Below are 17,105 nucleotides of genomic sequence, written 5' to 3' on the forward strand. Positions count from 1 at the left end.
CTAATTGGCCCACTGTGGGGGTCGCTATTACTAATTGGCCCACTGTGGGAGTCGCTATTATTACTGGGGCCACTATGAGGGCCACTTTTTTACTGGCGCCACTATCAGAGTCACTATTACTACTGCGACCACTATAGGGGTCACTATTAGGGCTTGTTCACACGGGCGTAATTATATTTCAGTCGCACAAATACGCTGCGTATTTGCGCAATCGAAAAATCGCTTATGCCTGCATAGTTAGGCACGAAAAAAAGAACGCAGATGGGCCTACTGAAATGTGGCGCAAATATGCAGTGAATACATAGGTTTCCTGCGCGTTCACTACGTATTTGCGCGGTCCAATCACTTCAATGGGCTATTGCGGTGCGCAGTACGCAACAAAATAGGTCATGCTTTGTGAAAATATACTTCGTGTGAATGAACTCATTAAAATCAATGGCTTCTATTCACTGCATATTATGTACGCAAATACGCTTGTGTGAACGAGCCCTAACTATGCTGTCTTACAATCGACCCTTTGAAGGTCACCATAAGCCGGATGTGGCCCTGGTCTAGGGTTTACCAGTGTGTTTGGAAAAGTTCTATTTCTATGGTGCGAACAATGCAACTTTCATCCTATACATTTTTCTTTATCAAGCCTCCTGTTCTTACTACAGAAGGGTCTGGAAATGGGTTTGAGCCTTAGTTCCTTAAAAAGGACAAGTACATTCTATCCATACTTTACCAACGCCCACTAGCCTCCAAGTTAGCCATACGTACATTTCTACAAAGGGTCATTCACGTCACCCCTCCATGCCATTCTCCTGTGCTACCTTTGGACCTTAATCTTGTACTGGATGCACTACAGGCTCATCCATTTGAGCTGCTGAGGGAGGTTCCAGCTCCCCTTTTGACCTGGAAGGTGGCCTTCATCCGCTGGGTTTCCGAGCTTGCAGCATTGTCAAACCACCATTAACTATCTTATCAAGACAAGGTGGTCCTATGCCCGCTTCATTAATTTCTACCTAAGGAGGTATTGGCATTCCATCTCAATGAGGACATCGTTCTTTCTTCATTTTGCCTCTTTGTAGTTAACCCGAGAGAATGCGTTCTTCACAAACTAGATCTTGAGCGAGCCTTGCAGACCTCTTTCTCAGACTGCATCTTTCAGACACTCTCTGTTTGTGATTTCTGGCTGCCCAAGACGTGGTCTTGCAGCTTCCAAAGTGGTCATCTCTCCCTGGATCCAATCGGCGGTGGTAGAGGCCTACTGTGCCAAGGGGAGAGCACCCCCATTCTGTATTATGGCAATCTCTACTCGGGCAGTGGGGGTTTTGTGGGCGGTATGCAACAGTGCTTCCGCTACTCAAGTGCGTAAGGCTGCTACTTGGAACTATATGCACACCTTTGCTAAATTTTACCAGGTACATACTTTTGCATCAATGGACACCTTCCTTGTTCAAAGAGTTTTACAAATGGCATTAAACAGACCACGGTGTTGAAATTTATTTTTTGTCATGTTATTTGCGGTTTTTGTATCCTACTTGGCTGCTCCTACAGGCCTGCATACAAAGGGATTAGCTTGGTACCTGCAGGGGGGTATAGTTAGGAGGAGGAGCTAACACTTTCTGCTAAGTGTCTGCCTTCTAGTGGCAGTAGCTATACCCATGGTCTTCAGCTGTGTCCCCCAGTAAACAAGATGAGAGATTTTACAGTACGTACAAAAATCTTATGCTTTTAGTGAAAGGTAAACGCTGTAAAAACAAACCCACCAAAAATGGCAGAATTTCTGAGGAGGCTTTTTTCTTCTAACCCTCTCAAAAAAGGTAATAAAAGTTATACGGCACATTATATGTAACCCAAAGCCATACCGTTAAAAAATACAATTTGCCCCTGGAAAAACAAGCTGTCAATGAACAATGACAATCGCTTTGTCCTTAAAGCAAAATATAGGCTCGTCACAAAAAGGGTTAATGCAAGTTCTTATTTTATTTTAAATATAAAAGTTAAATTCTATTAAAGTCACATTTTCTCATAATTTAATTGATGACCACACGTTGTACACGTCTTCTTATACATGTCCTCTTCAACATGTTCCTCTGGACCATACTCGTGTTGATGGCCGCTGGCATCTTTTCTCCATAAGCTGCTCCTTACAGCACGACGGAGTTCTGTGGAACAGATGGGTTACGTCAATGAATAGCAACACTTAATTATACACAGTATTTCTTAGAAGATTATATGGAACAAGCTCCTAAAGGGTAGAGTTACACAGGACAGCTCAAGGTAAAAAAAAACAAAACACCAGAGTGATTTTCAGTGATAGTTGTCATGGGGGCTGACAGGTTACAGAGTGGGAAAACAGGAGTTCATCTTTGCATCTTTGAATGACTGTTTCCAGTAAGGGAGGCGGATGACCGGCGGTGATCTTTAGCGCACTCCACCTCCGCTCAGTGAATAACTATTGCTCCAGTGTGAAAGCCTAGGAGTGATAAGTCTTGGGCATTCATGCGCTCGACAGTCGTCCCAGAGTAACCCTAAGACTGATGACCTATCATCAGAATAGGTGATCAATATCAGAGCAGTAGGGGTCTGTCACTTAGGACCCCTACCGATCAGATGTCTGAAGAAGCCACAGCCTCTTCTCAGGTCTGTGAGGTTATGTTCATCGTCACACGGCTGGGGGGCAGCTCAGTCCTATTCAAGTGAATGGCATTGAACTGCTATGCAATATATGGTGCGGTGACGGGTATGCTCTGAAGCACTGCAGCGATTTCAAACAGTTGTTTAGCAGGCGGGCAAGCAGCGGACTCCCACTGATCTGATATCGGTGACCTTTCCTCAGGACAGGTCATCAATGTCTTAATCTTAGAAAAGTTTTTTCATCTTTAATTTAAAAGCTGTGAAAGCTGCTGACTTTATTTGTTAAACTACATCCATACAAGAGGATGCTAAAATTCTAAGATCCAAGAACATGGAGGGGGGGGCTAATCCACACAATACTGGCGTAGGATGCACTACTTGGATCCGATGTGGTTACTCGTTTGTGAGGTCGTGTAATTCCTACTTGGCACTAGCATCACTTGAGCACCTTCTTTCCCCCTCCATAGGGCAGAGCATTGTATCACCACACTCTCAGTACAAGTCTGCATAACAATCAGAGTCCAGACCCAGACAGACCCCGTGCCTGGCAACATTACCCTTTCAGAAAACATCATCCGGAGAATATACGGAGCTTCTGCAAAGGATTTTTTTATTTCCTTCAGCTGAAATGTCCGTAATGGATGGATTCCCCTCTTAGTTTTCCTTATGCATCTGCTATAGGTGGCAGATTGTGCAGAGGGTCGGTCATGCACAGCAATTGTCTCAGAGGAAGTCATTTCATAGTCGATATGGTATACATTTCTGGTTGGTGTCAATCGGCCACTTTACTCCAAGACCGTTGTTGTGCGGGTCATTGTGAGCATTGGGCTAGCTCTACAACCCCCCTGTTCAGTGAGGACTTGTGTTAGTTAGTTTCACATACTTCTTTCCCAAAGGGCAACGGTTGTCCCTCGGCAATTCCGTGAGCATCAAGTGTCTACAACTCTCCGGTTTTGCAAACTGACAATTCTTTCCCCAGATACCTTCTGTTTTTCTTCGGCTGCGCTGTCATGACTGGCAATTGCACAAACATCCAGGTAACATCTCCTTCTGTAGGTGAATTCCGATGTTGTGCAGCCTTTCTGCCTTCCTATGGTTTATTTCGGGCTTCGAATGTCTCAGGTCTTAACGTTGAAATGGTCAAAAGGTTTCCTTGGAAAAGGCTTATCCTGGGCACCAGTGCAACCCCAGTGCTCCCACTACTTACTGGAGATTGTGTTGATGCTGGACCGCACTGTCCGATATGTCTTGCGCCCCCCCCACCTATGAGCTTTTCATCCCAGGCCCTTCTTTTCCAAGTGTTCTGCTATTCTCACCCTGGACAGCACAATATGTGGCTCTGCAGGTTAAAGGATAACTTATTACTTATTTTACTTGACTGAAGACTCAACTCTGTTCTTTTCTGCACAGGCACTTCATTTGGACCAGGGTTCTCCTTCCCCAGGACAACAGAATATAAAAGTCTGTCTGGTAAAACCCATTTTCTTTTTTTCTGTTGCATGCACATCGGGTCAGATCGGCCTTCTTTATGCAGCGATCCATCCTCCTAACCCAAATGGCTATTGCCGAATGATACCTTGACACCACCGTCCCTCAATTGCCCCTCCAAATTGTTTTTTGTCAGGATGTTCCGGTTGAGATGTGGTTGCGGCCGAGTGGTGAAGATAAGCGACATGAAATCCACCCTCCCAGCTCTTGTTCTGTAATTAAGGCTGCCTGCAGACGGCCGGGTCGGATCCGGCTGCGAGAATTCTTGCAGCGGGACCCGACCCGAGCGTCTGCAGAGAGCAGTGCGGGCACTCACCTATTTCTTGAACGGCTTTTGTACAAACTGAGGCGTATGGTTGGTAGGAGGATCCAACACTTGTCTTGCTTAGTGGCTGCAGCTATACGCAATGTCTCGCCCCAAATGAAGGTCCCGAGACACAGATTTTACTGTACACAACAAATATCCAGTTATTCTGGCATTGTCTGTTTCCTTAAGGCATTCATCACGTGTCATGTGATATTTTGATATTTCGTATATTTTTTTTTACTACTTAAAAACTAGCCAAAGGAATGGGGGGGGGGGGGGGTGGGGGGGGGTGGATCACAAGTTCAAGTAATTTCTTATTTATTTTTTTAGCTCAAGTGTTAGGCCTCATTCACACGGGCAACAATTTTGCAGCGTTGCTACAAATCGCATGTATGTGAAGCCCATGCTTTTCTATGGGTTCTTTCACACATAAGATGTTTTGTAGCATGCTACAAAACGACACCCAAACCTCGCAGGTCCGCCGATCTGCCCGCGACACACGAGGTTTTGTAGGCCGTATTTCCCTATGGAGCCTTCCTCTCTGTTGCATCGCATCACACAAAAACAGGGTTTGCATGCAATGCAACTTTAACAGTAAGAAATGCTACTGTCAAAGCTATAATCTAAGCCCTAACTGCCGGGGAAAAAAAAAACAAACAAAAACAAAAAAACACACACATACATCACCTCTACCGCGCTGTCAGCCCGGCCGCATCTTCTCCCCAGGTCTCGGCACTGATCTTCTTCAGCTTCTGTCTGGGGACTGAAAAATCCCCGCCTCCTGGAAGCGCTGGCTGTGATTGGCTGACACTTAGCCAATCACAGCAAGTGCTCGATGAATGGCAGTGATTGAATCAATCACAGCCATTCTTCGAGCACTGGCTGTGATTGGCTAAGTGTCAGCAAATCACAGCCAGCGCTTTCAGCAGTCAGGGATTTTTCAATCCCCAGACAGAAGCTGAAGAAGATCAGTGCCGGGACCTGGGGAGAAGATGTGGTGGCGCCCCGGACAGCGCGGAAGAGGTGATATATACTTTTTTTTTTCTCCTTTAGTTACAGCTTATTTTCAGGGTAGGGCTTATATTTCAAGCCCTCCCCCGAAAATCCTTGCACGTGATGCTACAAAGTCACGTAATTTTGTAGCGTCACATGCGACTTTGTAGCGCTACAAAATCGCGGTATTGCTGTGAGAAAATCGCAGCGATATCGCACGGTGCAGCGATGCGATATTGCTGCGATTTTCTCACAGCGATGCGGTGTTGCCCGTGTGAAGGGACCCTAGCCTGTGTAATATACTGCAATACTACAGTATATTGTACTTTTACCACCAGTCTATACAGCCAGGTTTAATAGACTGTAATCCATAGCAGGCTTGGGAGTATTTACAAGATCGTTGCAACAGCAGTTTGTCAGCACCCTGCAATACAGGAAGTTTAATAGGACGCTGGAGGGGCCTCATCTGGTCAGCTGCTTAGACCTCACAAGAAGCTACGCTGTATGCATGAGCCAATATTCCACTGACCAATTTCAACACCTAGTAGACGCTATGCCACAATGAATGCTAGAGGGGGTCGAATGCATTGAAAGATGGGTGGCGCTAATTAAGTGTCCATTCAGTCATATATACCTCAAATGATGCCAATAAAAACAAGTCATCCTGCAAAAAATAAGCCCTCATACAGCTCTACTGACAGGAAAAATGAAAATGGAATGCTACCAAGTCTGACAAAGCATACTGGAGTAAAATCCTCCAAATGTATTAAGAGGTACAGCCCTTGTAGTAAATATGGCACAACTTTGGCTGTCCATCCGCAAGAAACTGAAATCCATGCCTGCTGTGAGCCGCTGTAAATCTGTTATAATTTATGCCACTTTCTGGTGTAATTTATCGTAAATCTGGCAGTCCAACGCCCCCCCCCCCCGCCCCCCCATTCCAACTTTCTGAAGTAACGAGAGAAGTAAGGTCACATTTTAGCACAAACATGGCATACAATAAAACTGACGTTCCTATGAGACAAAAACTAGCATAAATAGTTGAATCCTCCTCAAAGTCTCATCTCCATTAGATTCCTGATGCAAAGTTTCTAACAACCATAATGATTGTACTGTAGTAGTACGGATACAATGAGGCATCTTATTTACCTTTTACTTTCTTGTCAAATTTCTTTTGCTTCACCTTATCTCTATTGTCTTGCCGCTCCTCTTTGGCTTCTTCTAGAGCTTCTTCGGTTCCCCACACTTCTAAGGAGCGTTTAACGATCTAAATAATAGGAAGAGGACAAAACTATTTTTTAATGCATCACAGCAGACACTGCAAACCCAATACAAAGGTCCGTAACTAATGGGAATGACCACTACTTATACCTTTTCCAGTGGGTGTTCAAAGTCACCGCTGGCAGTCAATGAATGGGAATCTTCATTGTTTTACTTCAAAGATTGAGAATGTGTCCTAGTGATAAACACAAGCTCCAGCATGTGTATCAGAGCTCTGCAAGCGGCAAACTTATGTGCCCATCACATGGCCAGGGCGGATTTTCATACAGTGGAAGTAAACAATCAAGGTCCACGATTGACTGCAAGCAGAGAACTTGAAGCCTGTCAAGTGAATTTGCCCACACGGAGGAAATTTCTAAACTGCTGTCCGGCAACTTTATGGAACATTGCAAATTATGGCGCACACCATATTTCCTGTATTACTTGTAGCTTATTAGATTTCTCCACTTTTGAAGGATGGTCAGCTTTAGCTGGAGGGTGCGAAGCCTCCTGCAGACCGGCACACTTCACCTTAATTAGCCATGAAAAAGGCTTGACATGGAAAATTAGTATTTTATTTACCTATCTTTGGGTATATAAAATATATTTTGTACATTATATGTCCCTCAACAGACAGTAGCATCCACAGGAGTCTTATTTACAGGATTCACATCTACGTTGGAACCTCCGCTCGGAGATTCTGTCGCAGATCCGGCTCAGAATACCAGAAGAAGAAGTGCATGCAGAGCTTTTTCTTCCGTCCAAAAGCCGATCAGCTGAGTGGAAACCGAACGTACCCCCATTATAGTCAATGGGGTCTCTTTGGCACTGTTAGGTTCCATTATGAGATGCAACCGTTCGGCTGCAGATTCACCTTTCCTGCTTCTGTCACTGGCAGAGGCGATCTATGTCTGGGGAGACCCAGCAGCCACCATTCCAGGGAACACCCAACGATTATGTAATCGCTGGGTCAAACAGATGTAGCACTATGAGCATTGTGCATGGTAAAATAGAAAAGACAAAAGACGTAATTAACCACTTTTGTCTTCTCTTTAAGCCTCATGTCCACAGGCGGGTTGGACATGAGGAGCACGCAGCAGAATCCCACTCTGCCCACGGCAAGAGGATATTACTTACCCTTCTGGATCCTCCGCATGGCTGTGCGGGTCTTCCGGCTTTTCTTCTGTGGATGTGGGCGGGCGTGCCGCCGCACATGCGCAGTGGAGATTTTTTTTAATCTTCTGCTTTCCCGCGGTGACAACTGCGGGTGTGCCGCAGATTGGACAGCCCCCATTGACTTCAATGGAAGCCGTTCCTGCGAGATCCGTGGCATAATAGAGCATGCTGTGACTTGTTTACCAGACCAGAAGGTCCGCAAAACAAATTTCCATGCTTTAATTAAGCTGCGGACGCCCATGTCTCCCTCTGAGCAGCTTGAACTGCGGATCATCCGTGGATTACGCAATTCAAACCCGCCCTTGGACATGAGGCTTTTGGGTGTCAAGCTATCCTGCTGCTGCAGAAGTTTTTAACCCACGCTGTACATTTACAATGGTGCAGGTCTAAAGCCACTCCATTCAGCTGCACCACAGACTCCAAATGTTCTCAGTATGAAAACAAACGATACATACCTGCAGTTTCAAGTAGAGTTTCATGTCACCCCAATGAGAATTGTGAGGGTTTTTCTTTAAAATATACTTTAGCACAGGTTCCCTTTGATCGATATCGCAGTCCTTCAGTAAATACTCTTTCTTGGCTTCGGTCCTTGTGATGAGTTTATGTTTTTCGTCTGAATCTCTAAGCAATGAAAACAATAAAGAAGAATTATCTCACAGCTTACATGTAATGCTATTATAACCTGGAAGCAAGAATAGGGACAAGCTAATCCCGAAAACGTACTCTTTGTGGTGCCTTTTCTGCATATGCCTTAAAAACATTAATGGAATTGTCCAATGACCAATCTGATTGCAGCTATTATTTTTGTTGGGCAAGTTTTAGACTATAAGGGGTCACTTAAAGGGTTATTTTCCTCATATACTGATAATATATAGATAGGTTGGGTTCATATGCTGAGCTCCATAGAAATATGAATGGAGAGGATAAAGGTAGCTTTATACGAACTGATAGGTGCCCGTATAAATCACTCAAATGAGCAGTTATGGGCGACTGTTGGCCTGTGGACACAAGGAGCCCGACAGAGCGCTGAGCGACAAGATGATCAGTAGTCGCTAGTCGTTCAGTTTCAGTGAGCTGCAACAAAATGACTACTGAGCGACTTCTCCCGCAGTGTAAACAGAAGTCGCTCAATTTCTGAGTGACTGCCTGCTTGCAGTGAATGGAGACGGGCGGCCGGAAGAGATCTCTGGCTCGTCCTGCCTCCATTCTCTGCATGCAGCTCTTTTTTCTTCTGGTAAGATGCCGGGCAGCTGATCGTAAACTGAACCAACCCCATTATAGTCAATGGAGTCTGTTTAGCGCTGTTCGGTTCCGTCATAAGACGGACCCATTTGGCCTTTTTCCTGCTCCCATAACGGAACCCCGACTGCAGATGTGAAAGCAACTTTAGTATTTGGTTGTACAAGCTAAAAGCACAAATCGAAGCAGTCTCATAAAAATATGAATAATTTAGGGGTCCAAGCTAAAGAGTACGAAAAGTACAAAAAACAGCAAATGGTAATTTACCTGCATGCATCGCAAACAGCCAAATCAAAGTGATTGCTCAAGTAGGAATCCATAAAGTCTTTGCCGCACTCCTCACAAAACAGATAATCAAATTCTAGGACTGGACCTGCGGAAACAGATGATGTTCAGTCTAACGGACTTCACATTTCTTCTCCCCAGAATTCCACCATCGTATGGGGCATTACAATGATATTTTACTATGAAGTCTCCCTCACATGAGCGCTGTCCGCAGTGTATCTCGCACGCAGCAGTGTGCAATGCATTGTGTACCCCAGCAAATCCCCATACGCTATCTTGGTGTGTATGTGTGTGTAATAACGCCAAGATAGAGCATGACGCTTTCTTTTTTGCATGCGTGGGAGGAATCATTGAAAGTAAAGTAAAGTTTATTATAACCGCGTATTACACGTGCAAAACCCGCGAGAGTAATATGCGGTAAAAAGGATCACGTGGAAGAGCCCTTCGTAGGTTGTAAACACAAAAAGGTACAACCTGTGTCTTTAAAAAATGACCAGTATATCCATAATTAATCACAAATCAACCTGCAGGAATAACGATGGCGCCCGAGGTTCATTACCACTGAGATTTATTACTTATTAGCATTACAGCCATGAGAAACAAGGGGGGTGGGTACATGAGCTGCCCGATAAAGGAGCTCGGACCAAGACTTCCTGCTGGGGGAAAGGGAGAATGAATGGCCTCCGATTTTGGGCTTGAAGCAGGGCAAAGGCTTCGTGAATTACAGGAGAAATAGAAAGATGACCTGCACGTTTCTGCTTTGTTTTTTTTAAATTTACTTTAGGCTCCAAACACGTTCCCAAACAAGAGCACACGACTTGCACGAGTATTTCTTATATTTTAGATGGAGAGATTTTTTCTGTATTTACTTCATTATACCAAAAAAGGCATTAACCCCTTAGTGACCAAGCTGTTTGTGCCTTAATGACCAACTAATTTTTCAGTTTTTTTTTTTTTTTTATTGTCGCATACCAGAAGCCAGAACTTTTTTATTATCATAGCCGTATGAGGGCTTGTGTTTGCGAGACAGGTTGTAGTTTTTAATGAAATCATTTTGGGGTACACACTGCAGCAAAGACGACCCGATAATCATTGTGTAAACGGTGCCGGCGATCGAATAACAAACGATAAATCATTCGCTTTTCGTTCATCTTATGCAGGCTTAAAATCATCGTTGGCTCGTTCACTAATTGATCGCTAAGTCTTTCTCATTCGCTTATACAGCGAATGTGAACGACTAAATGTTTCCTCGCCATTTCTAGCTTAGTTAGTTTATATTCCAGGTCTAATTGTGCTTTAGTTCAGATCAGCTATTAACCCTTTCCAATCCACTGTCTGACGTTCAAAGACATTATGATTTAAGGCTGTACAGCTCCGATGTTGGAAGATGTCCGTCGGTGTGTACCTGTAATTTCTTTACTGTAGACCCTAGTCATTGGTCATGCACATTAGAGATTTTTCATTTTACTTTTTTTTTTTTTTATTTGTATTTCTCGTGCCCTTGCTAGGCGATGACGCAGGTACCCGTGGTCTATCAACAATGGCTGGGGGTCGGACGGCCTCCATTGACTTCAATGGAGGCTGTCCACGTTGAGTATGCAGCAAAATAGTGCATGCTGCGATTTTTCCTCTGCTCACGGAAACGAATTGCGAGTGTGAAGGAAAAAGCGAAAACACATACCTTTCAATGCATGCCTTTCGCTGCAGATCCTCCGTGTGGACGCTGGCCATGGATTTCGCAATGGAAATCCGGTCGTGTAAGACGGACCCTAGGAGAGGTTCACTGTGTCGCCATGTTAGGGAAGCTAGATTATAAGGGGTCACATTAAAATCGCCTAGAACAATGTTATGGCCAGACCACAGGTAAACTATATGGCGAGTAGAGTTGAATGGGGTTGTTTTAGTGGCAAGCACATAGATTTCTGTAATCCTTATCCAGATGATTGGGCGACAGTTCTAAAAATTTCTGTAGCAAATCTTACGCATGTGAATACATGCATACTCTCAGATTGTGCCGCTCAGTGTCCATCACACGGCCAGAACAGAGTTGTATCCCCGGGAGTAAACGATGAATGTTCCTACTCAATGTCTGCAAGAAGAGATCTAAAAGGTGCGAGTAACTGATACATAAAATATGGCGGAAGATTCTATATTTTGTGGTTATACGAAAAATAAGCCTTAGTTGTTGGAAATGTCAAACTACTTTATAAGTGTCTATTCAATACTAATAACTAGGATACCATACAGAGCCGTGAGTAATTTACAACATGACACAATCCTGACACAGTCTTACCAGGCTCATGTACGATATTCTCTACGGTTTTCTCTTCTGCTGCTTCTTCCTCTATAAAGAATCCTCCGCCTGAATCTACAATCTTCGGAAGCGCCTTCATAGCAGAAATCCCTAGAGAAACGTGGAAAGTTAGAGAGACAGCAACACAATCTACATTCCCTCCATGAATATGAATACATATGAGTGATGCGGCGAGGGGTGTAGGCAGCCTTACTCCACTTTGAAATGTATAAACTGACTTATATTGTGGCACTATGATCTGAAGTCCCTTATACTGAGGTGCCACTGCCTCCTGTATTGTGTTGGCAGCTACAGACACCCTCCAGTATTGGGGCACTGTTAAACGACGCCTTCATAACACTGCCGAGGTTATAATAACAGTGGCGCCGGCTGCTATTACTTGTCGAGTCCCATTCACTTCAATAGGACTCAGCGTGTAAAACCAGCCGGGCCACTGCACAACGTATGGAGCCATCTGCTGCTGGTTGTGACTGGCTCTGGGGCTGGGCGGTGGTGATCGCAAGCAACGGACCCCCAATGATCGGCTATGGATGACCTATTCTGAGGATAGATCATCAATAGTAAAAAGTGGAGCAACCCTTTTTAGGCATTTATATAAAAAAACAAAATCGACAATTCTGAGTAGAATACCAGTTTAAGGGATAAAAACCTATTAGAGCGGCTGTTCATTTATATTTCCTTTTGTTGTGTGCAGGAAAAAAAAACACAGCATGCTCTACTTTTGTGCACCAAAAGTCCCCATAGAAGTATGTAGGGGGAAGTGCCAACACAAGCGTGATACGCTGCGCAATTCCACGGGAAAGGAAACACATCTGGAACTCATCAGGCTAAACAGCCATTTAAACTGGAGCGTGGTTGTGTCCAGGGCCCCCCAAAAAAACCCACAGTGTGCGAAAACAGTACAGCAAAAAACTCATTCACGGTGCAAATACGATGCGCTGAGTCATGCACAAAACCGTACACACCCACGTGAAGCCGCCCTGCGAGTGTAACCGCCTTTACTAATATTAAAAGTAAATGAAATGAGTATTCACATTGTTTTCACCTTCACCAGTCGGGTACGGTCTGCTGGCAAGTCGGGCTTGTCTTAGCATCAATGCTCTTTGTCTGTTTCGCTCTATCCTCGCCCGAACAGCCGCTGGCAATTGCTTCTCTTCATCAGGCTGAGGGTCCGTCACTGGCTCGGGGGCCGTCACTGGTTCGGGGGCCGTCACTGGCTCGGCGTCCATCCTGCGGTATATATCCTTACGGCAGAGATTAGCACTAAAGTCCACAACAGGGAGTGTGAGGAACCAGTAAGGCGATGCTGCACAAGGAGACACAAGAAGTAGAGTATTTAGCCGAGACGAGCGTCTGACATCACCTTACGGGCAACGCAATTCTTAATAACCATCGCATACCTTACAAGCTTTACCAAGGTCTAATGTGACTTTTTGCAAACTATCTTTGACTAAAAACAGACTTTTATGCAGGTTATGCAATTAGAAACACGCAGAACGGACTTGAGCTTCAATACCAGGCACAGCCCACGGACGAGGGCGGCGCTGTTGCTGGAGGAAAGCAGTCATTAATCTCATAAAGTCCCTGTAATATAATGGGATTCAATAGCTGTGAGCAATAAAGAGGGGAGACGTTTTTTTTGTAGTAAGCAGATCACTACAGAAATGTAACGATCAGTTGGTCGCTATTAGTTTTCATAAATGATGCCGGAATGTCATGAAAACCCAAATACGAACCCTGCAGTCTGCGATGTACTACTTAAAGGGGTTGGCTGAAATTTGGAGAAAGCAGCCTAACAGAAGCAAATATGGCGTCCACAGCAGCCAATCACCAGCCTCAGCAGTCTTGTGCCATACATGCTGGCATCACCGCTGTGGCCGGTGATTGGCTGCAGTGGTCATGTGACTGTACGGCATGTCATGGATGTAGGAACAGTCACATGACCAGCAGTGAACAAAGCGACGGGGGATTTAGTAGGTGAGAAATGTTATTGGCTGCTGTTAAACCGCTCGTTTGGGTAAATTTACAAACAAATCACTTAAAACAAACGGATACTTACCGTCCTCCGCGCCAACGATGCAGCCCTGCAATTCTCCCAATCTTTGTTGACAGTGGAGGTCAGGTGACTGCTGCACCACCACCCCTTCTCCTGGCATCAGTGCTTATATTCTGGGTGCCATGATGCCAGGAGTTCAGAGCAGTGACACTGTGGCCTCTGACTGGCAGGCAGCGGTCACCTGACTTCTGCTGTCAACAGAGATGGGGAGAATCACAGGGCTACATAACTGCATTGCTGAGGACAGGTAAGTACTAGAGATGAGTGAGTAGTGCCTCAGTCGAGTATCTGCCCGCTCGTGTCTAAAGATTCGGGTGCCGGCGGCGGGGAACAGCGGGGAGGAACGGAGGGGAGATCCCTCTCTGCTCCCCGCTCCCACCTGCTCACTGCCGCAACTCACCTGTCACCCGCGCCGGCAGCCGAAACTTTAGACACGAGCGGGCAGATACTCGACTAAGGCACTACTCGCTCATCTCTAGTAAGTACCCATTTGTTTTAAACGATTTGGCTCTAAAAACTTAAAAAGCGATTTTCTAACCAGACAACCCCTTTAAGGTAATTTTTAAAATTCCAGACAAACCCTTTAACCCTTTCCAATCCACTGCGGGATATAACCACTGAAGCTTATACAGCTCCGATTTCACAAAACGTCAAACAATGCACATTCTGCCAGCAGCTCCACTGCTTGTGTTACTCCGTGTTCCATTACGTATTTAGTGGCTTTGGCCAGCAGATGGCGCTGTTGTTTAACGGCTGAAACGGCAAGCCCCCTAGGAAACCCTCAATCCAAAAATAGATCGAAAAGGGTTAAAGAGACCCTGTGACCATCCTTTTGCAGCCTTCACTGAGAGCACCACAGGGTAGTGTCTGTCGCACTGATATGTCTGCTTTGTGGATCTCTGCAGTAGTTTTGGAGAAACTTGAGTTTTATTAGCAGCAGCCAGACACAGAACTAGTCCTGCATATTCATGAGCTGCAGGCTAGCCACACCCACCCCACGGCCAATGATTGGAAGTCTGTCTCCACGCAGCGTAAGGCCTCAGGCACACGGGCGGATTTGTGCTGTGGAATCTGGAGCGGGCGTCCACCTCTGGATTCTGCAGCCATAACCCTCAATATATATACATAGCATGCTAGAGAAAAATAATTCTTCCTGCACACGAGCGGAAACTAATTGTGGTTCCCGCTTGCAGATGGGGCGGGGGGAAATCGCAGCACACTCCATTTTTGTATTTCGCGCGGACGGCTTCCATTAAAGTCAGTGGAAGCCGTCCGAATCGCGGATTCCGCGTCATCGATAGGTGATACCATAGAAAGGGGAGTTTAACAATATATGTATATCTGTACAGCACCGTGCGGACCATTCGCAGTACAGATGAAGATTCAAGAAGGCACGCACAGACGCCGCTGCTGCATCCGACACTGCCGTGTGCATGTGGCCTAATAGGCAGATCATTGGCTGGAGGGTGGGGTGGGTGTGGCTAGGCTGCAGCTCATGAATATGCAGGACTACTTCTAGAAGTCCTCTGCATGTGCTGCTACTGGTAACGGAAGTTTCTACAAAACTACTGCACAGATCCAGAAGGGGGCGGCCAGAAATAGCCAACAACTAAGATGCGTCTCTCCCCGTGTTCTCAGCTTTACACGAGCGCATACGTAAAAACGCTCACGGCAATGTACTTGTGCGTGAAAGAGGTAGGATGAGGTACATTTGCGCAGTCTGTACTTTTTACGTATGCAGCGCCGGTTCATACAAGCGCGACACACTCTGCCCGTAGATTAAAAAGCTATTTAGCCTAACGAGACCCAGGTGTGTTCACTTTTTACGGAGCGTATTTCCCCCTGTATATTCGCCATCTCCCACAGACTCCTGCGAGGGCCTTTGCTGCGCAAAACACTGGAAAATAAAGCAGCTCTTTCCGCGTGCAAAACGCGCTCGTGCGAGCGAATCAATGCGTTCTGTTCTCTATATTTTGCGCTTGCAAACACGATGGTGTGAAGGCGCCCTACGAGCGCGTTCACACGGGCGGAAGTGCATTTCAGTCGCGTAAACACGCCGAGCCTTTATATATCCATACACCCCGTACCGCCGCTCCTGCGAGTTCTTGTGCGCACAAATACACTGTATATTGGCTCGTGCAAAAAAACACGCAGAAGCGCCCCTCTGCTCGCTGCGCAGGGCTCCTGGGTATTCGCTGCATCTTCACGCCGGCCTGTTCTCTTCGATGGCTTACCGCGGTGCGCCATGCGTAAAACACCAGTCATTGACGGATCCATGGAGACGAGGACGCCAGCACCGGAGGGGGTAAGTGTATAACTTCTGTATGGCTCATAATTAATGCACGATGTATATTACAAAGTGCATTAATATGGCCATACAGAAGTGTATAGACCCACTTGCTGCCGCGGGACAACCCCTTTAAGTGTTTAGATATCCGAATGTCACTTACGTGCGCTCCTGCGGGCCCATACACTGCGTATTGGTGCGTGCCAAAATACACACAGCAGGGCTGTGCATTTGTACAGCAACTAATACGCAGCACACATACGCTCATACGAACGCGCCGCTGACGCATACGCTTTTTGTCATAAAATATCTTTTTTTTAAAAAACAGTAAATACAAAGTTTTATTAAAAAATAAGTTGACAGTTTCATTTCATAAACGGGTCAAAACGAACAATTTAAAAGCGTAAACAGATTCGCGCAGTTTAGGTCGTTCACGTACATTTCTCGCACACACGACCGCGCTGCTATGGCCGGACCCTAAACCAGAAGTCAGGACCATCCCTGAGCCACCAGGCTGCCCCTCCCGGCTGACAGCAGTAGTCTACAGCTCTCTGGCTCACAGCACACTTTCCTAAACAGGGGAGGCTATTCTGGACGTGCCGCAGTATCATCAGCTCCAGCGGTCCTATCAGTGGCCATCAGTCCCCCTAGACCGCCCTCACCCCCGCTACATCCTCCCAGACCAGGCCGCAGTCACATACCGAGCTGGGAGGGAAACGTCACCGCATGACCCGGATGTTGTGGAGCCGCCACTTCCGGGTTACATTCCAGCCGCGCCGACTAGGTCACGTGTCCCTATGGCGGTTGGCGCGCGTGACCGAGCTGCTGGTAATGGCGGGAAATGTCACCCCGCGTGCGGAGGGGCGGGGCCACGCCTATATGGCGGCGACTTGTCAGGATGTAATAACCTAATGTATTGCCCTGACCCGCGCGCATATTGTCAATTTTTGCTACTGCTCTGCCATATTCAGCAATTTCAGCAACCAGATTGCATATATCTATATTATACTCAAGCTCGGCACTAACAACCAATCAGGTTGAATCAGGGAACCCAAACAACCAATCAGGTTGCTGGAAT

The 17,105-nt window shown here is 46.0% G+C and overlaps 1 protein-coding gene across 2 annotated transcripts; it reads right to left on the reverse strand.

Moving 5' to 3' along the window:
• Positions 1-1,948: 1,948 nt before the first annotated feature.
• XPA (XPA, DNA damage recognition and repair factor) lies at positions 1,949-16,807 on the reverse strand. Of its 2 annotated transcripts, none has more exons than XM_066604404.1 (7): positions 16,729-16,807; positions 12,730-12,990; positions 11,664-11,774; positions 9,353-9,458; positions 8,302-8,467; positions 6,560-6,677; positions 1,949-2,150 (listed from the first exon to the last, which is right to left on the reverse strand). In XM_066604404.1, the coding sequence occupies exons 2-7, from the start codon at positions 12,911-12,913 to the stop codon at positions 2,002-2,004; spliced, it is 834 nt and encodes a 277-aa protein (XP_066460501.1). In that variant the 5' UTR covers positions 12,914-12,990; positions 16,729-16,807; the 3' UTR covers positions 1,949-2,001. The 2 variants fall into 2 exon arrangements, with proteins under 2 accessions (XP_066460501.1, XP_066460502.1); XM_066604405.1 differs by lacking the exon at positions 16,729-16,807 and adding an exon at positions 16,467-16,719.
• Between the last annotated feature and the right edge of the window lie 298 nt (positions 16,808-17,105).

Source organism: Eleutherodactylus coqui, chromosome 5 (genome assembly GCF_035609145.1).
Source record: "Eleutherodactylus coqui strain aEleCoq1 chromosome 5, aEleCoq1.hap1, whole genome shotgun sequence".
NCBI classification, from domain to species: Eukaryota; Metazoa; Chordata; class Amphibia; order Anura; family Eleutherodactylidae; genus Eleutherodactylus; species Eleutherodactylus coqui.

Coding starts and splice junctions, on each gene's coding strand:
- XPA (XM_066604404.1), bottom strand. CDS start 12,913: ATGGACGCCGAGCCAGTGACGGCCCCCGAACCAGTGACGGCCCCCGAG. Junction 11,775..12,729: donor ACCGTACCCGACTGGTGAAG/GTGAAAACAATG, acceptor ACGTTTCTCTAG/GGATTTCTGCTATGAAGGCG. Junction 2,151..6,559: donor ATTTGACAAGAAAGTAAAAG/GTAAATAAGATG, acceptor TCTGTTCCACAG/AACTCCGTCGTGCTGTAAGG.